This window comes from Rhamphochromis sp. 'chilingali' (assembly GCF_963969265.1).
Source record: "Rhamphochromis sp. 'chilingali' genome assembly, chromosome: 2".
In the NCBI taxonomy this organism is placed as follows: domain Eukaryota; kingdom Metazoa; phylum Chordata; class Actinopteri; order Cichliformes; family Cichlidae; genus Rhamphochromis; species Rhamphochromis sp. 'chilingali'.
The window spans coordinates 61900162-61924619 of NC_137930.1; the positions used below are offsets into that span (position 1 = coordinate 61900162).

The following is a 24458-nucleotide window of genomic DNA, read 5'->3' on the forward strand; positions in this document are numbered from 1 at the left end:
TTTTTGCCTTTTTTAGGTTGTAATTTGTACTCACACTGCTGCTTGGCTAAAGTAGCAGCTAACAGACACACACACACACACACACACACACACATTTTGTTGCTGTTTCTCCCTCTCATGTTAACTTTGGGCAGAAAAAACAGGCTATGTGGTCAATCAAATTTAACTTTCAGTTGATCTCCAGTGATTAACAAGGCAAAAAAACTTTAGATAAAATTATCATAATGCAACATTTTGTTTTATTATGCTGTTAGTGGTTTATCTTTCAGTGCACCGTTTCCTAGCTGCACTTCCTGCTGGGCTGTAGAAGTGACCGGACCAAGCACTGTTCCTGCCGCTTCCCCAGGCACTCTTGGTCAGTTCCCCTGTAGCACTGCCCTTTATTGTGGTTACATGAATATACATAGTTTCATTAACATTTGGCATCTTAAACAAGCATATGTGTGAACCAATTTTGGAGAAAAGAGCCAGCAGCTAGTTTTCCTTCAACAACTCGAGGTGCTAACATCCTCTCTAGGTTATCCAAGCTGTATTTGTGCCTATTGTAGTCCAGGATTGCTTCTTGCTTCCTCTATTGCCCATCACTGACTGCTGGTTCCCTGTGTGTTGTGCTCAAATGAAGCACAATCTTCCGTTGCTTTGGCATGTGGGAAATTGCCATAGTAGTGCACCTGAACCTGAGGAGCTTGATTCTCCTGTCTCAGAACCGCTAGTACTCATCATCAGCGGTGATGCAGTCAGCCTCTCTGACCAGATCATATAGACCAGGGGTAGGCAACTCCAGGCCTCGAGTGCTGGTGTCCTGCAGGTTTTAGATGTGTCCTTGAACCAACACAGCTGATTCAAATGGCTAAATTACCTCCTCAACATGTCTTGAAGTTCTCCAGGGGGATGGTAATGAACTAATCATTTGATTCAGGTGTGTTGACCCAGGGTGAGATCTAAAACCTGCAGGACACCGGCCCTCGAGGCCTGGCGTTGCCTACCCCTGATATAGACAGTGCTTGAAGCAGTTATGACCTTCTTGCCATATTGGCAGAATAAATGACCTGGAAGCTGTTGCACTGTCTGCACCTGTAAACTCCAGGACACGTTTACAAACAATTTTCGTTGTTATTTGCGCTGCAGCTGCAGGTTAGGGTGGAGTTACTGTGTGTGTGTTTACAAGTAGTTTTAAACCTTGTGATCCACAAAACAGCATAACAGTAAAAGAAGAATTGACTGCGTTACAGTCAGTGCGGGAGCGGCGGCTTTGCTCGTGCGCGATTCATTTGCAGTTTGGACGCACGTGAACATCTCCTGCCCTGATAGCGGCTGGAGGAGGACTATCCTCCGCCTGTGAGCGCTTTGGCACGAGCGATGTGCCCACGGCAGCACCCGCTGCTTGTTGAGAGCAACAAGCGCTTTCACGTTAAAAGTCGTCATAAATAAGCCTCCAATAACACCAGAAAAAGCCGCCAGATTTGTCGCTAGTCGCTTTTTAGAAAAAAAAAAAAAAACGACGCTAAGGGGGGTTTGAAAACTCCCTAAATATAGCGACAAAATCGCTAAGTTGGCAACACTTTTTGGACTGTTTTCAGGGTATTTAAAAAAATTCAAAACAAAACAAAACCGTGCGTCACAATGGGTATTCTCTGAGTATGTGCAGAATTACGCACAGCTGTCATGTGATCCTGTGATCGAACAAAGGATCAAAGGCTCAAAGAGCGCTGACGTCAAATTCGCTGCCACGAAAGTCTATAAATAGCCCCTCTTCACCTTTGCAAACACAGTTTTACTTGGAACATTTTCAGAAACAGCGAGTTGTGTTTAGCAAACCAGAAACCTTTCAGAAAGGGACTGTTTTTAAACTTAAACAATTAAGCAAACATTTTTTTCTTGTCGACACTTTGCATTAAGAGTTTAAAGAAATGTCAAACGAAGCATTTAATAATTTACAGTCTGACGGAGAGATTCGAGAGGAATCACAAAGACTGTATGGGTTGATGGAGACAGAAATACCTGACCCTATGGAGCTTCAAATGAAAATTCAACAACTCCAGTTGGAGTTGAGCACCCTGAACAGCACAACAGAAAGTCTTACACTGCAAATATTTTGGCTGGAAGAAAAAGTCAAAAAGCAAAATTTCAAGATTGTTCATAACGAAGATCTCATAGATGAACTTTATGAAAATCTTAAAATGAAAAGAGAAATAATTAATAATCTTAAGGATGAGCTGAGAAGGGAGGAGGAAGAAAAAATATTAGCTGCTGTTCACAACATCACTGGTGAACCTCTGCAGCTGGAGAATCTTCCTCCTGAACCCGAGGAGCTTTATTTTCCTGCCTTGGAACCACCTCCTGATGTGGTTCCAACACAGGAGAATCTTGCTCCTGAACCCGAGGAGCTTTTTTTTCCGGCCTTGGAACCATCTCCTGATGTGGTGCCGACTAGTGGTTCATGGCGTCATGGTGCTAAACGCCTACTTAAAATAGGTTTAGGTGTTGCTGCAGTAGGCCTTATTATAGCTGCAGGTTACTGGGGCTTTTCAGTGCTTAACAGTGATTGCCTATTTAACTCTGTCTATGGCCTCCTTGAGCCATATTGCTACCTTGGTGATCGATTAGTCCCTTTTTAAAGACTAGTAATGATGGACTGCTTTTCATCCACAGTCCAGAAAACCATACGTTGTTCATATCAGACAACATAAGCAACATTTAGCTAACTTGTGCTCTCATTTTTCTTTTCTTTTGCCTCTCACCCCCCAGCCAGTCGCGACAGATGGCTGCCCCTTCCTGAGCCTGGTTCTGTCAAAGGTTTCTTCCTGTTTAAAGGGAGTTTTTCCTTTCCACCGTGCCTAGTGCTTGCTCACAGGGGATCATTTGATTGTTGGGCTTTAATTTGTTAAAAAACATAACAAATTAGGTGAGGGGTTCACATAATAGAGAGCACAACAAAAACTACAAATTTAAAAAAAAAATTGTTAGTTGCAAATCAAAATAAAGACAACAGTTTCTGAAAAACATCTCTTACGGCTCTGTTTATTTGCTTAAATGAACACTTGTATTTTTTTGTCATAGAAGAATATACATTGTCTTAAGTATTTAATAATTTTAAATTTAGCCCTGCACTGCGTGAGATAAACTGAGATGAGATAAACACAGACGGCTGTCGAGGCCTGGCGAGGGAAAGTTCCTCTTCAACCTCCAAACTCAACCCAGTTTGTTACTCGCAGCATCGCAAAATTAGACACAGCAATTTCTTAGAGTCTGGTTTAAGTCCTGAAATGACATCTCCTTACCTGTCACGATTCTGGGTCAGTTTGACCCAGTATTTTGAGTTGTTATGTTTTGGTGTTTTTGCATTATGGATAGTTTTCTTATTCTCTTGTGGTGCTTTTTTTGGTTATCATGATGATGATGATGATGATTAATCTATGTTTTAGTTCTTCTTGTTTAGGGATTAGTTCTTAGGTTTTGTGTTCTCATGTTTTTTGCTGGTTTAGTTCAGTGTCTAGTCTGTCTCTCTCTGTCCGTGTCTTAGTTTAGTGTGTATTGTTTCCTGTTTTATTTTGAAGGATTGTGTCTTATGTCAGTGTGTCCAGCTTCGATCCCCTGACTCGTTAGCCCCAATCTCTCCCAGCTGTGTCTCCCTCCTGTTTTCCATTCCCTGATTACTTCCCTGTGTATATTAGCCCTGTGTTTGCCCTTGCTCAGTGCTGCATCGTACCGTCGGATTATGCCTTTGTGTTGTATACTGTGTTCAGTATTTTCGTGTTCACTACCCTTGTTCAGTTCATGTTTTAATTTCTCCAGCAATAAAGCTGAGGTTTTGAGTTACAATTCTGTGTTTGAGTCCTGCATTTGGATCCTCATCTCCGCCTGCCCGCACACAGAGCCCTCTATTTAAAATCCAACTCTTACCTGAACTCTCCTGCCTTTCTGTCTCTCTCGCTGCTTTGTAACGCACCATCCCCCTTTTGACATTAGATAATGGTACATCAAACCTGCACTGCAGAGAGGTTGGCATGACAGGAAGTCGAGATGATAACGATAGACCAGCCTTCAAACTAAGACGCGTGATGTATAAAAGTCTTTCTACTGAGTAAAGGACAGTTTGAGTTTCCTGCTGGCACCATGCACTGTCTTCACAAGTTTCTTCTTTGTTTTCTACCATGTCTACAAGGCATCAGTGTGAACATCAAATATATCTGATTTATCTTACGGCTGTAAACGGCACACTAACTTTATCATCTTCTTTTTTTTTTAATTTACCAGAGTTTTCAACAGGAATTATTCATGGAACAAAAGCTCCGGACAACTCGATACCCTACATGGGATCAGTTCAGAATAACAAGGGTCAACATGTCTGTGGAGAATTCCTCATCACTGAAGACTTTGTGCTCACTGCTGCACACTGTGACCGGTTGTGAGTTAGATTTCCTGTTCATGAAGTTCATCCAAAAACAAACTTTTTCAAACTTGTGTTTATTGATCAGATCACTCGAAGTTATTGATAAGGCAGATGTTATTTCGAGGGAAAATAAAACACAATTAAGTGCAATAGCATCAAATAAAAATGACCTTTGACTTCTGACAGCCGTTGGTTACATGAAAATGTGTTTCTATTTTTTACTTCATGTTGTGTCTCCAGTTGTGTGTGAACGTTCGATTAGTTCACAGAGTACAAACAATTCAGCCTCCACGTGCTGAAATAAACCTAAAAGAAAATCAAGTGTTTCAGGTGGCGAACCTGTTGATGAGCCGACGGTGGTGGACGTGTCTGTCATTGAACCAAAGGTCTGTAAGAAACACTGGCCTGGTCTTCCTGCCAGTGTTTCCTGTGCAGGTGGATATGGAACAACCAAAGGATTCTGTCAGGTATGTTTTCTGTGATTTCAGTGGAAACTTGTGTTCTGTTGACAAATGTATAAAAAAAAAGAATATAATCTGACATATTAAAATCCTCACAGGGTGAGGTAATACCAGGATGCTCTGTAGAATCCTGACCACTTTGTCATGGGAACTGATCGGCTGCTGACCGCAAGGCACTGCAGCGGGTGATATAAACAGCCCAATTATTCCACCATTTATACTGGCCTTATCTGTATTTATACATGTAAATGGTAAACGGCAAATGTACTGGTTCTTATAGAGCTACTCTTTCTACTGTTCTTTACACAACTTGTGCATTCACCCATTCGCACAAGCACATTTTTCTAGGTGCTTTCTAAGTAACATTCACACACACTCTGTGTGAATGTCGGAGATGATCTGCTCTACCACCTGAGCTACAGCCACCCCGTGTGTGTTGACAATAAACTGAACTCCTAATCCTAAAATGTGGATCGTGTTTTGGGTCTGCCACTTGAGGATACACAGAAATAAGCCATGCTGAACAGATTTCCACATCTTTTCATCTCATCACAAATGCCTCCAAGATACCTGAAAAGCTTCTGTTTCATTTTATATGGAGAAATAAAAGCTAATATTTACAAACAGTATTTTGTTTAATGTTAAAAGAATCTGGTGGTTTGGAAGTTTAAAGTTTGAGACATTAAAGTTACACGGTTAACTACTGTAAGGAACAAAAAGACACTGTTAGAAACTCTTTCTTCAAACATATCCTTCATTTGATACATTAAATGATGCATGAATTCTACTAATTCTATTCTACTACATCAGTCATGCGTGATAAGCACTGTTGATGATTCACCAGCAGGATCGTTTTACTCTGAAATCATTTTGAAATCAGGACGGTGTGTGGCCACAAAATAAATGATTCATATCAAATGTGTTAAACCTAAAGTAAGAAGCTCATTTTGGAAATGTGAGGGGGGAGAAAGTGGAGACGTTTGACTTCAGATGTTTGGTGTAAAAACAAAGCTCTCAGGAGACTCCTCGAATACTGTAACTCTGTGAGTACAGTAATGGAGTATTTTTACTTTGTTACATCATTGATTAACATCAGTCAGCCTTTTAATATCATTTATTTAAAAAGACGTTTGTCTGTCTGTGTGCGTGATGCTCTGCGAAGCGTCCTGCATTAGAAACAATGGAAAACTATCCACATCTCTCATTTTCAGCGACTCGTTTGATTTCTGATGCAGTACGCTCATTTGGCCACACAGCGGCGCTGCTGACTTGTTAAATAGCTCAGCAGAAACATTTCAAATTATTTCATTCAGCATTCGTTTCGTGTCTCACTATGAAAAGGCCTCATGCGTGACCTCATCAGAAGCTCAAATGCCATTACAGCAGCCATAAGTGACGCCCATGTCAGGAACGACAAGTTTCTGGTCACCTTCTGGTGTGCTGTATACAAAAGCCAGCCGGCCCTCATAGATCCAGTTAAAATTTTTAATTTTATCTTAAAATATCTGAAAAGCTGGAGCTGCTTTTATTTGAACTCATTTATCACAAAAGAGAAAACACATTAATAGAGGAAAGGGGAGGACGAGTCACAGATATCCTCGGTCCTGCTATGTTTTCTGAAGCGTCTCATTCTGTGGCTTGGAGCCACTGCTGGATGAAACACGAGTCGACTTTTCAGGAATGGAAGAGAACCTGCTTTAATTTTGCAGCTGTAACTTGGAGTGTTTTACAACAATTTGTAAGCAGCTCCACAGCGACAGTCGGGCTCCCTGGCTGCATAAAGGTCACTTTTTTTTTTTTTTGCCTTTTTTAGGTTGTAATTTGTACTCACACTGCTGCTTGGCTAAAGTAGCAGCTAACAGACACACACACACACACACACACACATTTTGTTGCTGTTTCTCCCTCTCATGTTAACTTTGGGCAGAAAAAACAGGCTATGTGGTCAATCAAATTTAACTTTCAGTTGATAAGGCAAAAAAACTTGAGATAAAATGATCATAATGCAACATTTATTTTATTATGCTGTTAGTGGTTTGTCTTTCAGTGCACCGTTTCCTAGCTGCACTTCCTGCCGGCTGTAGAAGGTTTGCTATAGAAACTAATAGTGTCAGTTGAATTATGATTATGGTACAAAAATTCCCTTGTCAGAGGAAACTTTCAATAAATCTGACTTTTGTCCAACAAATTACTATTTTTCATCCATCTCACCCTATCTCTAGCATCCTCCCACATCACACCAACCCTCTGTCCTCCTTCATTCACAAACCTCCTCTGAGGTTGTCTTCTTTTACTCCTGCCTGGCAGCTCCATCTTCAACATCCTTTGACAATCCTTCCTCTGCACATGTACAAGCAAGCTCAACTTTGCCTCTCTAACTTCAGACCACCAAAGCACCCAACCTGAGCTGTCTATTTACTTGTACTTGCTTATAATCCTGTTTCTCCAGGTCTCTGATAAACAATAATCATAGCATCTTTAAATCTGTAACCTCCACACACACACAAAGTGGTTATTCATACTTTCATAAGGTGAGAGGAAGAGTACACGCTAGACAGGTCATCAGTCTGTCCGCTGTGAGGCGGCACAAAATCTGAATGCTGCTGAGTTTAGACGTGTGAACTGCTGTGGCTCTAAATGACAGAACACTCATTAAACTTATGAGATGTGTTCTGCACAAGAGTCCTGGTTCAGTGGTGAGGTACACCCACCTCTGACCTCTGTACTGGTGATATATATCACGCCACTACAGTGTAACCTACTATAATAATGCTGTTGACATGTGGTCACTCTACAGGACATGCTCACATAGTTAACAAATATGCATGCTCCTGCTCAGAGGTAAACCAGGACAGCTACATTCCTGGGCAGAGTGAGACCATTAACCTTTTTCCAAAGAACTAAATTTAATCTAGGCCGTTAACTTTTAATTTTAGCATGTTGGTGAATTTTAAAGCACAGAGGCTTTCATTTCTGAGAAAACATTTTCTGCTGTTTGACAGCAGCGGTTTGAAAGCTCAGTACGCTCCCTTGTGTTCAGGGCATAGATCCCTGCCTTTCCCTAGATTTACATTTCACCTTACTTTTGCACAGCCTACTTTATCTACTCAATGAATATAGTGTCTACCCTTCTCTTATCCCCCTTTACACTGAAACAATACATGAGAAACATTTCACTGAGACTCTGGATGGGACCTGATATTAAATTGTATCAAGTATGTGTTGGTTTATAAGCTAAGTTGCATGAAAAATAAAAATTAAAACCACCTGAAGCTGCATCGCTGTATCACTTTAGTAAAAGTTCATGCAAAACTATAGAGAGAGGCTGTGCCCTGAAATGAGGCGCCATCTGGTGGTTAAAAGTGGGTCTCAGGCTCAGAAAGGCCCCTGCAAGATTCTGGGTGGAGGCTGGACCTTTAGACAGACAGGCTGTGTGTGAGTCCTCTGCTGCAGTCCAGTTTGTTTACTCCAACGCTTCACTGGCTGATGAGCTGAACAGGTTTTATGCTCTCTTCCACACTGCAGCAATTAAAACAATTAAAATAACAAACGGCTGCACGTGCTCGGAGTGCACCAGTGAAGACGTTACATTCATCATCACAGAGCATGCCGTGAGGAACACCTTCAGGAGGGTGAACACCAGGAAGGCAGCAGGACCAGATGCAATCCCTGCCTGCGCTGACCAGCTAGCACCGGTGTTCACTGAGATCTTCAACCTTTCCCTGGCCCAAGCAGTGGTTCCCATGTGCTTCAAACAGTCCATCATTGTCCCTGTTCCAAAGAAACAACAGCCCGCTTGCCACAATGACTACCATCCAGTAGCACTGACTTCAATTGTAATGAAGTGTTTTGAAAGACTGATGAGAGATCACATCACTTCTTCACTTCCTGCCACCATCGACTCACTTCAGTTTGCTTACCAGACTAATCGTTCCACAGACGATGCCATATCTCACCTGCTCCACACATCCCTGAGTCACCTGGACACTTGCAGAGGGAATTATGTTAGGATGCTGTTCGTGGACTACAGTTCAACACAATGATTCCCTCTAAGCTTTTTACCAAGTTGACGGATCTAGGACTCAGCACATCACTGTGTCAGTGGATCCTCAACTTCCTCACAGACAGACCCCAATCAGTGAGGGTGGGAAAACAAGTCTCCATCTCACTCAGCACTGGAGTGCCTCAGGGATGTATTTTAAGCCCCCTGCTGTACTCACTGTACACTTATGACTGTGTAGCCACATCAGACACCACCTCCATTGTCAAGTTTGCTGACGAAACTGTTGTTGTGGGCCTGATCTCCGACAGCATCGAAACGGCCTACCTGGAGGAGATTAGGAACCTGGAGACCTGGTGCCAGGAGAATAACCTCCTCCTAAACGTCAGCAAGACTAAGGAGCTGATTGTGGACTTCACTACAAAGCAGGCGAGGAATTACAAGCCCCTCATCATCAGTGGCACGCCAGTGGAGAGAGTGGACAGTTTCCGATACCTGGGTGTCCACATCACTCAGGACCTGCCATGGTCCTGTCACATCAACACCCTGGTTAAGAAAGCCCGTCAACATCTCTTCTTCCTCAGAAGATTTAGAGACTTCCATCTGCCACTGAAGGTGCTTAAGAACTTTTACTCCTGCACCATCGAGAGCGTCCTGAAGGGAAACATCTGCACCTGGTTTGGGAACAGCACAGACGAGATCTGCAAAGAGTGGTGCGCTCGGCCGAACGCATCATTCAATCAGAGCTCCCTGACCTGCTGTCCATCTACACCAAGCGGTGCAAGTCCAAAGCTAGGAAGATTATGATGGACCTCTCCCATCCCAACAATGGACTCTTCTCATTGTTGAGGTCTGGGAAGCGCTTCTGCTCCCTTAAGGCCAAAACAGAGAGAATGAGGAGGAGCTTCTTCCCCCAGGCTATTCGGGCCCTGAGCCAGGTGTTGGGCTGGACTCTCACACACACATCACATCACTATAAGACTGGACTCTCACACACATCACATCACCACACGCACTCTGGATTTTCTTCATGCACACTTCCTATAATTTATAATCTCTTTCTGCTATTTGCACATTTTTACTGTAAATTTCTAAGTTAAATCTGTAAATTTTGTAATAACCTGTAAATTGTAAATACTGTAAAACCACAGTCATTTAATGGTCGGGCATTGCGCAGCTACAAGCATTTCACCTCATGTCACACTGTGTATGGTTGTGTGTGTAACAAATAAAATTTGAATTTGATGCACGAGCAGCTGATTACAGGTCAGAACATTGCTGCTTTTCCCATGTAACTGTTTTCACATCGGTTATATGCAGGTTGTTCTGTGGATTTCTGCTCCTTGCAGTGTTCCTCAGTGGACTGAATGGATCAAGGTACAGTGGTATAACCCAAACTCTGCTGATGTTTCCTCCATTTTTGTGTGCATGCGTCAAATGTTTGCATAGCCTCTGTCTGACACTTTCTATAACAGACCAGCTGTAAAGCAGGAGCTGTCAGCTATTCTCAATGAGCTGTGGAGTTTATGTGTAAATCACATGACAGCTGGGATAGACTACACGATCTCTGTTCAGGTGACAAATCTTTTCTAGTTTATTTAGCGCCTGCTATGTCTTGTGCTTGTACAAAGACGTGTTCTGTGTTTGAACTGCCTAGGGTAGAGCAAGCTTTGTAAGTCAGGGCAGTGCAGGATCAAGCCTCACAGCCGCTCTTCTCTAATGTTAATGAGAGCAAACTGAGAAATGTAACCACTTTCTTTAGTGTGTACTTTCAAACACTCTGAGCTTAAACATTCAGATCGTGTTTGCAGTCATCACTGTAATAATGGGATTTGTGGGCTCGCAGGTTACATGACAATCCTGGACAACTATGAGCGGTCTACATTAGCAATAATTAACAGTATCAATGAATTTTATGCATCTTTGTTGTTGTGCAGTGACAGAAAAACAAAAAAACTCCCTCTCAGCTTGTTCGTGGCCAAAATGGCCACGTCCTGTTTACGTACACAAAATGCTATCAAATTAGTATATATTAAAACATTTTCCTACTTTCATTGACTTGATTTTTTAAATTAGCACCGGTGCTAGTTATGAAAACCAATATATAATTCAAATTCAGAAATTATACCCTTTGAATACCAGTCAGATTACATATTATTACTACATTTTTGTGGGGGAAATAGCAATAAGGTTCACATTTTTTCATGATGAAACATGTTAGGCTTGTCTAAGTACAAACCTTGCTGGAACAATTGAGACCACCTACTGCAACTAGCAAGAGCAAGATGCAAGGCACCAGAGCTCTTTGTGTGATCTCGTGGACGAGGGAGATGACCGGACCAAGCGCTGTTCCTGCCGCTTCCCCAGGCACTCTTGGTCAGTTCCCCTGTAGCACTGCCTTTTATTGTGGTTACATGAATATGCATAGTTTCATTAACATTTGGCATCTTAAACAAGCATATGTGTGAACAAATCTTTGGAGAAAAGAGCCAGCAGCTAGTTTTCCTTCAACAACTCGAGGTGCTAACATCCTCTCTAGGTTATCCAAGCTGTATTTGTGCCTATTGTAGTCCAGGATTGCTTCTTGCTTCCAGGCTTCCTCTATTGCCCATCACTGACTGCTGGTTCCCTGTGTGTTGTGCTCAAATGAAGCACATTCCTCCGTTGCTTTGGCATGTGGGAAATTGTCATAGTAGTGCTCCTGAACCTGAGGAGCTTGTTTCTCCAGTCTCAGAACCATCTACTGATGTGGTCCCGACACAGGAGAATCTTGGTCCTCAACGTGAAGAGCTTGATTCTCCTGTCTCAGAGTCCTGCAGGTTTTAGATGTGTCCTTGAACCAACACAGCTGATTCAAATGGCTAAATTATCTCCTCAACATGTCTTGAAGTTCTCCAGGGGGCTGGTAATGAACTAATCATTTGATTCAGGTGTGTTGACCCAGGGTGAGATCTAAAACCCGCAGGACACCTATGGGCTCAAAATGTGGTCATAAATATTTTGTACTTGTAAAAAAGATTTGTACTTGTAAAAAAGATTTGTATGTGTAAAAAAGATTTGTGCGTGCGTAAAAAAGATTTGTATGTGTAAAAAAGATTTGTGCGTGCGTAAAAAAGATTTGTATGTGTGAAAAAGATTTGTGCGTGTGTGAAAAAGATTTGTGTGTGGACTTAGAAAAAAAACCCCTGCAAGTTACAAGTACGAATTTTGACCCTATTTTTCTTCCTTTAAGCTGATTGGTCAATGTCATGTCAATCACAAATTAAACAATCCAATCAGAGAACAGATGGGTTTGGCTGTCGGGGGGATGCTTTACGGACCTTCAGGTCCTGGAAGGGTTGCAGATTGAAGATGGAGGACAGCGGTGCCGCTTCTGCGGCGCAGGTAAGCTTTAGTTTATGGTTTACTGGAACAAGCTAATTGTCCAGACATATATTTTTGAATATCATGTTCGTTTACTACACTGTAATTTTTCACGGTGCCAAAAGATAGCTTAAAAAGGGCTCTCAACATTAGCCCTAGTGTTGCATGTGTTTAAATAGTCTCCTGTGTGGCACGGTCTGTCTGCTTAAACATCAGCATCGTGGAGAATTATGTGTTTGGATTTAAGTGTAATCCCGATGAGATGTCGTTTTGGTAATAATTGGAACTGAAATGCTCTGACTTGACCTTAGCACTGGTCCCAGGTCACCCCCGAGTTTGTGTTAGAGTAATACTACAGTAATTACAGTATACAACAACTTTCAGCAGCTACTGAAAGTTAGGGGACCTAGCTTAACTTTCAGTAGCTGCTAACGCATTAACGAGCAAACTGCGCTAACGTGTTATGCTGCCCTAACGGAAAATCGGTTAATGTCATTTTAAGGAGATTACTGCTGACAGCAAAAATATATGTGTGTGTATAAAGTATCTGATTTCAGTTTTCTTCTACTACTGTAATTATGGCTTAACAAGCTTCCTGAGTGAGCGTTTTGGGATTTATGACAGCTTATACAGGGCTCTAGAGTGCGACCAATTTGGTCGCAAATGCGACCAAATTTTTCAGTGGTGCGACTAAAAATAAATATTTGGTCGCACAGGTGCGACCAACTGTTCCGGTAACAAAAAAAAAATCTCTGTAACTCTCCGTGTGGTCAACAACAGACACACATTATGCCCCTATCGTGGACTAAACCAATCAGAGATAGTCAGGGGCGGGACCTCTCTGATTGGCCGTGGTCCAGTTGAAAGTGCAGGTGGAAGAGAGAGGTGAGTAGCTTGAATAAAGCGATATCAATTCATTAACGGATTCCACACAAAGACCTAAACACGGAGCGGACCCAACACATCAGAATCAGCTTCGTCTTTCTCGGCTTTCTCACCCGACGGCCTGAACACGGACACGCTGTCGGAGCTTAGCGATTCTTCGGGTCCGCGCTGTGTTTACGTCTTTTTGCGCTGATTCTGAGCTGCAGGTTTTGCCTCTCTCCAACCAAAATTCACCGAGCCTGCAGCAAAAGAAGCAGCAAACTGCGCTTCACATTTGATCAATGTCGTCATGAATTCCCTCTGACTTTTGCTGTTTTGCTTCCACCACGATAAAAATCACACTTCCTGCACAGCTCTCTCTCTCTCTCTGTACTTCAGGAACAGTTTCCCGTCTCAAATCTGTTTTCTGCATTATTCATTCGCTTATTACCCACCAGTCTAGCGTTGTTTACAGCGCTTTTTCTTTTTTCACTTAAATGACCTCGGACAAGAAAGCCTAATTTCTGCTGTTCAATACTGAAGAAATTTAAATTTCTTAAAATTATGCAAAATTGCAGAATATTTTTAAGGTTATCTGCTATAAAAAGCCAGACCAGGAAAATCTCCTTCATGTTTTCCTGTGTTTTATTCTCAGTTACTTTCACACAAAGGCATCTGCTGTGATTTTCACAATTCTGATGAAGTCTCATGTGTATCAGTACTGATAAATGATCAGAATTATAATATTTCTGACTGTCTGAGGCTAAATTGAATCAAATCAGGACTTTGAGAACCGGAATTGAATGGATTATAGAAATCAGTGATGATACTCAGCCCTAGTGAGCAGCCTAGGCCTGAGAGAAGTGGATGTACTGTAGCTGTGGGTAATAAGAAAAGATGAAAAGAACTATTGATAACTTTTTTGTTAAGTTAAGGCCTGATCTGTCTGAAATTCATAGCCAGTGCTCTGACACGGTGCCATCAATATTTGAATGCTGAAAAAGCACAGTGTATCCAGAAAACACATTATATGCTGCAGTAAATGCACTGCCCAAGTGTCCCCTCTCCCCACGGCCTTTCAGCAGCAGACAGCAGCAAACAGGTCGTCAGAGGAGGCCAAGATGATGATTAAGTTTTTAACATTTTCTACAATATTGACAAAGCACTTTAAGCACAAGTTTGTTAGTTAATAATTTAGAAATTAATATTGTCTGTATGGACTTCCCCCCCCCAAAGAAAGTGCACATGTAAAACTGCGGTGTTAAGCGATGCGGTTGAAAAATTTGAGTGCGCCTAACTTTTGTGCCGGTACGCCTAAATTTTTAAAGTTAGGCGTACCGGTGCGCCCATGTCAAAAAGTTAGTCTAGAGCCCTGTTATAGGCAGTGACATTGAGAAGTACTCTGTTATACAGTACCAGATTGACCAAGAATGCTTCTGTAGTTAACTGTAGTGCAGTGTCTGTCTGGTGTCAGTAAGCTAATGTCTGTTGATATTTGCTTTGCTGGATGTGTCCTGTTCAAAAATTTAAGAAGGAATTCAGGAGAAAATGATTTAAAAAGATTGGATTTGCTTCAGCAGTTGAAATTACAAGTTTATAGTGCCAGCCTTTTGTGTGAACCAGCTTCCCAAAAAGGATAATGCTGAAACGGGCTTTACAGCTTATATACTGTGACAATAAAAACATATGCTGATTCTAAGGCCCAGTTCACGGCATCTTGTTCAGCCTCCCTAATCCAGAGACTAATCTAACCATTAACGTGTGTTTGTAAGCATACTGCAAAAAACCCCTCTGCACTCTATGTGTACCTGCAATATTTCGAATACAGCGCTGAATGACATTCTCAACCTTCAAACATGGAGTGCCAACATGCTTATGAGCACATTTGCGTTGTGTACATCTTTAAAAAAAAAAAGAAACAGCCTTACTTAATAATTTTGTAAAGTAAATTTTCAACCCTAACAGATGTCACATGTGTTTAGGGACTTTTAAAGTCTTTCTGCATCGGGTTATGTGTTTTGAAGTGTGCTATACTAAATTTGTGGGTCATCTGTGTCATCATGGGAACATCCACAGGGTACTTCAGAGAGAGAAATAGTAGAGTGTATGATACATCCATAGAGAAACGTGTAAATCTTTGAAAATTGCCTGATTGTTTTACTTAACAGGTGACTGTAAATCAAGTGGACCTTGGTCGATCTCCCTCCAGAACAGAGAACCTGGGATGTTCCTGTGACTCTTTGGTGGGTTCATTTTTTTCATTATTAAAGTAAAGTTGTTTGAATTTTTTGAATACAGCAAGGTGGCACAGGATAAAACATATTTAAAAATAATTTTTAATGCAATTCAGTTTCTTTACTGTATTACAAAGTTAATCAAAATAAAAAGATTTCATGAGAATATTATTTGGTTTTATTGAGTTTTACGCAGTTTGACATTTCATTGTTCCTTCAATGCACTTCATATGATATTAGTAATTGAATAATTTTTTTCTTCTTTCAGGTGGCTTTAGGAAGACATGTTTTCCAAAACCTTCAAAATAGGCTGGTGCAGTCCTACCAACAGCAGCCCTTGGACCTTGATCATATTGAGTTCCTCTGCGTGAACGCATCAACTCTAGTCTGTTCTCTTTCTGCTCATATTAATGTTCCATCAGTGGTAGGTTTATTTGATTTAGTTTTGGTTATCTTTAAAAATCGTTTCAATATATGCCATTCTTATGTATCTTATAATGTTAATTTTACAGTGTAGTAATTATGCTATACAAATGCACCTGTCATCCATTGCCTTGTTAAATCCAAGATGAAATTTTGTTCTGTGTTTCAATATAAAGATTGGGTATAAGAATAATGATAGTAAGATGGTAAAACTGAATTCCAGGATTTCATCCAACTAAATATTTTAATGCAACCATTTTTTAGGTGGTTGAAGCTCTTCACCACCTCATCTGCCTCATCCATTCCGATATGGATACAAGAAGGTCTGCCATTGTTGTTGACAGCTCAGCTGGTGAACGGGGGAGGCCAAAGCTCTATGTTTCCAAAGACCACCTCAAAGATCTAATAAAGATGGACCTCTCCGTTCCTTGTATCTCCAAGCTTTTGGGCATATCGCAGAAAACAGTCCGACGAAGAATGGAAGAGTGGGGCCTCTCAATAACGGCAACCTACAGCTCACTATCAGATGATGAAATTGACAACTTAATTGCAGCCATAAAACAGGAATCAAAAAATCTGGGTTAGTTATTCATGTGAAAAATAATGCTTGTAATAAGGCTATTTTATTTTTCTTGCTAGCAACCGTTCATATTTACATGAATAACACTAGCTGAATGTCATGATTAGTTAGTAGTTTGATTTACTGTACTATAAGTGCCTTCCAATGTGCAGTTGTGATTCTTTCACTATGGAATGTCTTTTTAGGCTACAGAATGGTTAAAGGATGCTTCAGGGCACTGGGCCACAGGGTGCAGTGGAACAGAGTATGGGATTCCATGCGTCGTGTTGACAGCGCTGGAATCCTTGAAAGGATGGCAAATCTTGGATGTGTTGTCAGAAGGACATACAGTGTTCCTGGTCCTCTGTCACTACTCCACATTGACACCAACCATAAGTTAATTAGGTAAGTTTAACATAACTCAATAGTCATAGGGCACATTTGGGCCCATTACTATTTAACTCATTCATGCATATGCAAACACTGTATTTTACATTACGCCATCACTTTACCGCCAAGTTAGCAGTTTTATATATATATATATATATATATATATATATATATATATATATATATATATATATATATATATATATATATATATATATTTAGTGTTTATATATCATATTTGATTATTGGTGAAAAATGCAATTAATTAATTATACTCAGTGGCTGAAGTCTTAGGGGCTGTGTCTTTGTCTCTTTACAGATATGGACTTGTGATGTTTGGTGGTGTTGATGGCTTCTCAAGGAAGGTTTGCATTCTTCACTAAAATAGCAGAAAATGTGATGCTAGTACTAGTACTTCCATAATGTCTCTTTATTTTCAGATCTTGTACTTGAAAGCAGCTAACAACAACAAGGCTTCTACAGCACTGACGTTCTTCCTTGAGGCTGTACAGAAGCATGGATTTCCATTGAGGTATAATGCAAAAACTTGCTGTTCACATTAGAGCATAGAGGCTTAAATCAGTCTCACTTATATTTTGAATACACATTCGTGCCTGACACACATGCTTGCTGTCTGGAAATGATTGAATTTTCCTATCATTTGTATTATATTTTCAGAGAAATACTACAATAATAATAATAATAATAATAACACGTTTTATAACACCTTAAGGTTATCTTACAATAGCAACAATACAATATATTGAAACATTGCAAATAAAATGTAGACATAAGTTAAAGAAGAGAAAAGCAAGCATGACAGTATAAAAGCTAATCAAGTTAAAATGGACTAATACAGAATCAGGTGTATGCAATTCTGAATAGATGGGTTTTGAGACGTGACTTAAAAGTGGTGAAAGTGTTTGTTGTCCGGAGATCTGGTGGAGGTACATCCAAAGTCTTGGGGCAGAACAACTAAAGGCTCTGAGTCCCATTGTAGTTAGGCAAGCATGTGGAACAGACAGAAGGGAAGCTGAAAAAGAGCGAAGTGTATGAGGGGGCGAGTACCAATGTAGTACAAATGTAGAAGATCAGATAAATATGGACGAATATGTCAAATCAGTGTCAGCTGTTTCCCATGTGTTTTCATTTTCTCTAATCACACTTGTGTGTATTTAGTCTGTGTGTTTCTGTTCATTCTTTGTCATGTTGTCTGTTGTCGTTTGTGCCATGTTTCCATGCGTCTCTGCTTCTACGCTCCAGGTTTCAGGTATCTTTGTATCCACGGCGAGTTTCATGTTTTTGTTTTTATGTTTATCTTTAGTCTGCCCAGTTTAGCTTCATCTCTGCCTTTTGTTTTGTATAGTTTTTACCAGCCTTAAGAAACGGCTTGCTTTCTGTTAACATTCAAGTTTTGTACCACACTGCACTTGGGTCAAATATTAATACTTCACATAGTCAGCTGCTCAGCCAGACTGTGATAGAACAACCATTTCACTGACTTTGCAAGTTAACATTGCTAGTTGTGTATTGTACTTTTGGGGAAAATATTTACAAATATAGCTCTGCATAAGAGCTCAAAGAGCCCTAAAAATATTATACAGTTGAATGTAAAACATTCACATTTTTCTTTAAATGATTAACTTTAAAATATTGCTAAACTGTGATACTCTGCAATTTCTGTGTCCTTTGTTTTTCATATTTCTAGAGTGAGGGGAGACCAAGGAGTTGAGAATGTTGACATTGCTCGATACATGTTTGAAGTTCGGGGCTGTGGTAGAGGAAGCTTTATGTCTGGCAAAAGCGTGCATAACCAAAGGTATTCCTAATTTACAACAAAAACATATTTTTGATTGCCAGGTGTAGTATTCTGGCGTTAATTATTGAATGTGTTATTAACAAAATTACGTTTAAAATTTTTGTTTTGTTTTAAAGGATAGAGCGCCTGTGGCGAGACGTTTGGAATGTTGTCACCAACATCTACTACGATCTTCTTCACAGACTTGAGGAAGACAGACTGTTGGATCCAACAAACTGTACTGACCTTTTTTGTGCACAGTATGTGTTTTTGCCACGAATCCAAGCAGATTTGGAGACGTTTATTGAAGGCTGGAACAATCACTCTCTTAGGACAGAGCGGAACTACACCCCAAACCAACTATGGGAGATTGGAAAGACTCAGAATCCAGTCAATCCTCCTGAAAGTATTGTGGTATGATTACACATCTCTAAATTATTCAAATTGCTTTTTTGAAAAAAAAAATATATGTATATCATTGACAAAATTAATAAAGCATGTATTTTAAAGACTTCCTGAATTGATGGCGTCTAATTTCAGGCAGAGTATCCAGATGTGGACATTGCAGACTTGGACCAAACTGGTATTCACCTTCCAGAACTTGTGTCTCCACTTGACAGTGAGGATTTGGAAAGAGTGAGACACCTTTTCAATCCCATGGAACCCTCTATGTCCTATGGGGCTGACATTTACAGTTCCCTTCTCCAGTATGTGGAAGGCATTCTTGAGAACAGGCAGGATTTATAGCTTTATCTAGTGATAGTTGAAAATAATATGCCCTAACAGATGTTTACATTATGTTGAATTATCAGTTTTTGTATCTGAGGACAGTTACTAAAAGTCTGCATCAATATTTATTTTCAGTTTTTAATGTTAATGCATTTTGTGTTTGATGAGTTTACTAAACCATATTTTCCTGATAATCTGTCAGTTAATGCAAAGGTAACATGATAAATGCTTTCTGTTCTCATGTAAGTCCTTTGTTTAATAATAGCTTCAATAAAATTTTGTTTAGGTGCCATCATGCCTATTCTTGCTGATTTATATTTTTATTTCATTTTAAAGGCAAGATTCAATTAATATACTTTATTTACAGTCTGACAAGATTTCTTTTTCTTAACTGTGATGGAGTCTAGAATGTAACTTGTATTTAAGTCCAATAACTGCTGCTCCAAATCCATGTCCTTAACAAATTCTGGATTTCAATTTGGGGTGTTCAAGCATATTTCCTTTGATTTACAAAATGATTTCAAACAACCTCAAAAATAATCCGGAAAATTATCATCCAATTTTCATAGCCCAAAACTTGACTTTATTGGTAACAGCTTGAAAGTGACAAAAACTCTCATGACTGTAGAACTGTAATGTTTTGATGTGTGTTAGCTGTCCTGCATGCGGTAATTAAATAGCTTGACCACAGCTGACAGTGTGGCAGATTTTTATTAACATTATATTCAACATCATTGGACTGTGTGTAACATTTAATACAGCTTTGGTATTAATCGTGTAATCCAGGAAACTTCTTCAAACAAAGAGATGATGTAAATCGGATGCATGACAATGACTGAAACCTAAATAACACAATCATTAGTTCCTTAACTTCAAATATAAATGTTAATGGTGGGAACTGTAACTTTAATTTTTATATTTAAACTCGCATAACAATATTCACAAAAAATCAATAAGCCTAAGTAACAGTGAAACTTTTGGCTATGTAAAACATTTTTCAAGCATGGTTTAGCAAGTTTATTCGACATCCAGTGTCTACAAATTGCTTTTAAATAAGGCCGAAACCTGTGGCACAAGTTGCAATGCAATCATCAACATGTTTGGAAAAGACATTGTACTCGTGGAAGTGCCCAGGCACACGCAACGTTCCAAAACATGTAGAGGATATGAGGTAGTCTGCTTCGACTACTTCAACCTTCATGGTACCAGTCGGAATTTCCCACCCGACCCAAAACCTCATCAGCTGGCTGAGCTGGAATGGAGTGGCTGTAAAAATAATCAATGCATTAGAAATTAAATTAGATTCAAATTTTGAATCACAATGCAATTACACTCGCCTGTTTCAATGTAGGTCTTCAGAAATCCCACTGTTTGCATTTGGATGCTTTGTGGGTAAGGTGGATCATCATCGTCTTCATCATCGCCCTCATCTCCTGGCCAAACAATGTGGCTAAGAACAGCCTAAAATGAGATTTCAGAGACACACTTAAGAATGCAACTGCCTTAAATACAGTTTTTTTACATGTTAAATTTGCGAAGGGACTTTTTTCCGACACTTGGCATTTATATATGGTGTATTCTACGGGGTGCTCATGATGGCACTGGATTATCTGGCAGCCTTTAAAAGAATTTTCCTCATGATGAATAAAGTATTATCAATCAATCATTTTGTCTCACTTAAAGTATAATGGTAAAAGGACTGATTCTTAATTTTCTACTCTCCCAGACCCTTCAAAGTTTTTTCTACAACAATTATCATTGTCACAATCACATTGTTATTTTCTGTACTTCCTACCAAAAATTCATACAGAGCGGGGAGCCAGGGTCAAACTGCTGATCAGTAGATGACCTGCTCTACCTCCTGAGCTACAGCCTCCCCTAAAAGCAGCATTAACTGTCATGCCATCTAGCCTTGTCACTGTAGTCGGCATATTAGAAATGCATTGAAATACCTGTGCAGTAAGAATGCTGTCTTCATGCTGGGGAAAGACCACTGAGGCTGTGTCAGGTCTTTGTTGAAGCATAGTCAACAATCCGGTGTCCTTCAGACCTTTTCTGATGTGTTTTGTCTGCCTTTTAGTTCGGCCTATCACCTAAAACAATAATTAAAAATAACCACATGACATTTGCTTAGGTGATGACAATCTAAAAAATTTTTTTAAAGGGCAATCTTACTGCATGATGGAGAAGCTGTTGGAACAGCCATCTGCGGTTTTCTGCACTAACGGGTGGCAAGTCCCAGGAAATGGCCAAATTGTTAATGTCATCCTTCTGCTGCTCAGTGAGGTGTTTATTACCATCAAGCTTATAGAGGAAAAAAAATTCCATTTTAGTATGTTGCAAATATATTGCATAAAAAATCTGCATTTTCTTGGGGGGGGGGGGGGGGGGGGGGGTATTTACACGTATATAAAAATAATGAGTTAATTTAAATTATGATTTCACAAAGGCTTGAAGTAAATTAGTATTCACCATGCAAATTGTAGAACGAATATCTAGGTCTGGCACATCATCGAGCTGTACAGTGACAGTGTCTCTATCAGCATGGACCAACATGTGAATAATAGCCTTGCTGAGGCCATGCAATCGTGGCCCATCGTTCAAAAATGAATGCCCAATCATTCTGCCTGCTACCACAAATAAGTCACTGTCTGCCAAAATCTGAGAAGTAGAAGGCACTAGATGGTTCTCTTGTCCCTCAAAGAGAAGGGTCATGTTGGCTGCACCTGGAGAAGAACAGTACAAGAAAAATAAAAAAGGTATAGCGTTATCTATTGACGTAAGTAGTTGATTAATGAAGTGGTCAAACATGATGCAAATACTTCAATCTTTTTTCTTTTTTAAATTTCTGGAGTAAATTTCTCGATGGATTATTTTAAAAACTCATCTCACATTAATTAAGAAAAGGATATAGAAACTACGGAGCCCCCCAGGGGACATGGGAGAAAAAAAAAATTAGGGAGTAAAAAAAAAAAAATTAGGGAGGAAAAAAAAAATTAAGACGGACTTTTTGCGAGCGCTCGCAAAAGTATTGCGAGATCTCGCAATAAGTATTGCGAGCGCTTGCAAAAGTATTGCGAGATCTCGCAAAAGTTTTAGCCGCATTCTTCGGAGGCCGCCAGCTCGAAGCCGACCGGGAGGTCGAGGCACGATGTGCCGGGAAAGCGGTGTTCCTCCCGGCTGTAGTAGGTCTCGACTTCCCGTTAGCTTCGAGCTAGTGGCCGCCAGCTCGAAGCCGACCGGGAGGTCGAGGCACGATGTGCTGGGAAAGCGGTGTTCCTCCCGGCTGTAGTAGGTCTCGACCGCCCGTTAGCTTCGAGCTAGTGGGTGTCAGATCTCCAAAAACGTCGGAGCTCTTTTGCAAATATGTGATGTCTTGTAAACCGAGCAGGTATCTGACGTTTACACAACTACATTCACGCCTCAAAATATCTTAAAAGTGTATTTTGTGACCCAGAAAGAGTAATATTACAACTAAGTAGCTGCCGCCATTGTTGGAGTTTTGCAAGATCTCGCAATACTTTTGCGAGCGCTCGCAATACTTTTGCGAGATCTCGCAAAAGTCCGTCTTAATTTTTTTTTTTCTCCCTAATTTTTTTTTTTTCCTCCGTAATTTTTTTTTCTCCCATGTCCCCTGGGGGGCTCCGTAAGAAACATACCGCTATGGATGTTAAAGCCATGTTGCAACTTTAGCATTGCCATGCTGAAAAAATGTCTCTGGACCCCAGTGCCAACAGCTGTGTCACCTATTTTAAAATTGGGAAAAAGAAAAAGACAACAACAACAACACAAGTAAAGTTACAAACTGCTTTACAGCACCCTTTAATGGAAAATTCTCATTTACCAAGTTGGAATGTTAAACAGCCTTTAAAGAAAGTAACTGAATCTATGCTTCACCATAAGCATTACCTTGTAAAGAACAACGAAAAGGTCCTGCCCAATCAATCTGTGGTCTTTTGTAGAAAGCAATGATCTCTCGGCTCTGGGATGTTTGATCTTGTCGAATGTCAATGATAGCTGTGATTTTGGGGTTCTCCTCCTTTTCCTTTAAGAGATGCCTCTTAAACAAAACTGCAGCATCTTGGGGATCACTGGCCTTTTTCCACTGTTCTACTAAAAGATAAAGTACATTGTATGCAAAAATAACATTTTGTACTGTAAACCCAGTAAGCCAAAAAATTAAGGCCCAGCACACTTTCTGGTAAGCACGTCAATTTGGAATTTTAAATATACTCTGACATTTGGTATGAAAAGTACCTTCCTTATTGTTGGCTGGGATGTCAGTGTTCATCTCAGCAGCAAAATTGAGAAGTGTGTCTCTGACTTCATGTGCTGCGTGATGCAGGTCATCCACTTCACTTTACCCAAAGTGTTGCAAAAGAAAAAAAAACCATCAGTGTTTAAACCGATCGATCGATAGATGGATGCAGGAATACTGTCAATAAAAGATAAGGTCACCTAAACAATGCACTCTAAAGAAGCAAAAGTATATTGTTAAAATGCCAGGATGAACACTGATAAAAGCTCATCCATGTGGTCAACATGATCATAGAAGATGAACAGGTTAGATAAGGATGAGCCCCTGCTATGACATGATGCAAAGACAGAAGCAAGAGCAACTATAAATGTGCTACACATAGCATTTGTTTAGTGTTGTCCAACTAAAATGAACTTACCGATCACCACATGTACTGGCATGCAAGACCAAGTCATCTGGAGGATAATGATTTCCACAAACAGGACAAGAAGGCTGAAGAGGATATTGCAATTAAAAAGTGTATTTATTTTAGTCCTAGCAAAGATGAACAGTCCAAATCTAGCACAGAATGCCACAGGTAATTAGCAAATAATGAAACAGTTGAACAAAGATCTGCTTGGAATTTTGTATTGTCCATATTACAATGTTAAATATATCTGGGAACTCACCTCCAATTGGACTTCATTCTGATGTGCCTGGTCAGTTATGCTTTCACATTTATGGTAGCTACATGCTGCTCACGATTTGTCATTTAGAGCAAACTAGGGGATCAACGCCCCTCATGGGGACACTCCAATAGGGCATAAAGTTTTGGACTCTCCACCAATTGCTCTAAAGCAGGGGTGTCAAACTCAAATACACAGTGGGCCAAAATTCAAAACTGGAACAAAGTCGCGGGCTAACATTAATATTTATTGAAATATATTTGTTCCTCCAGATATAAGAATGAATCTTTTCTTATGGACTCAAACACGTTTTGCTAAAAA

At 40.2% G+C, this 24458-nt stretch overlaps 4 protein-coding genes across 4 annotated transcripts in view; 1 reads left to right on the top strand and 3 right to left on the bottom strand.

Annotated features, from left to right (window-relative positions):
- Window positions 1-4379, bottom strand: part of LOC308383426 (uncharacterized protein) — a 43174-nt gene extending 38795 nt beyond the window's left edge. The window contains exon 1 of the mRNA XM_080861374.1: window positions 3904-4379. The gene's annotated coding sequence lies outside the window, so the exon portion shown is untranslated. The remainder of the gene's footprint in view (window positions 1-3903) is intronic.
- Window positions 4380-11933: 7554 nt separating this feature from the next.
- On the top strand, window positions 11934-19320 carry LOC308384785 (uncharacterized protein). The gene is made up of 10 exons (XM_080863395.1): window positions 11934-12238; window positions 15250-15324; window positions 15584-15739; window positions 16003-16318; window positions 16504-16702; window positions 17007-17052; window positions 17128-17219; window positions 18396-18506; window positions 18623-18899; window positions 19026-19320. The coding sequence occupies exons 1-10, from the start codon at window positions 12098-12100 to the stop codon at window positions 19230-19232; spliced, it is 1620 nt and encodes a 539-aa protein (XP_080719521.1). The 5' UTR covers window positions 11934-12097; the 3' UTR covers window positions 19233-19320.
- A 606-nt stretch (window positions 19321-19926) lies between these two features.
- Window positions 19927-21921, bottom strand: LOC308391853 (uncharacterized protein). Its single transcript, XM_080874608.1, has 5 exons — window positions 21687-21921; window positions 21390-21518; window positions 21167-21307; window positions 20552-20675; window positions 19927-20480 (listed from the first exon to the last, which is right to left on the bottom strand). The coding sequence occupies exons 1-5, from the start codon at window positions 21834-21836 to the stop codon at window positions 20263-20265; spliced, it is 762 nt and encodes a 253-aa protein (XP_080730734.1). The 5' UTR covers window positions 21837-21921; the 3' UTR covers window positions 19927-20262.
- An 881-nt stretch (window positions 21922-22802) lies between these two features.
- Window positions 22803-23935, bottom strand: LOC308384792 (uncharacterized protein; the record flags this gene model as incomplete). Its single annotated transcript, XM_080863400.1, has 4 exons — window positions 23891-23935; window positions 23472-23572; window positions 23124-23327; window positions 22803-22960 (listed from the first exon to the last, which is right to left on the bottom strand). Exons 2-4 carry the CDS (start codon window positions 23503-23505, stop codon window positions 22803-22805), a joined length of 396 nt encoding a protein of 131 aa, XP_080719526.1. The 5' UTR covers window positions 23506-23572; window positions 23891-23935.
- Between the last annotated feature and the right edge of the window lie 523 nt (window positions 23936-24458).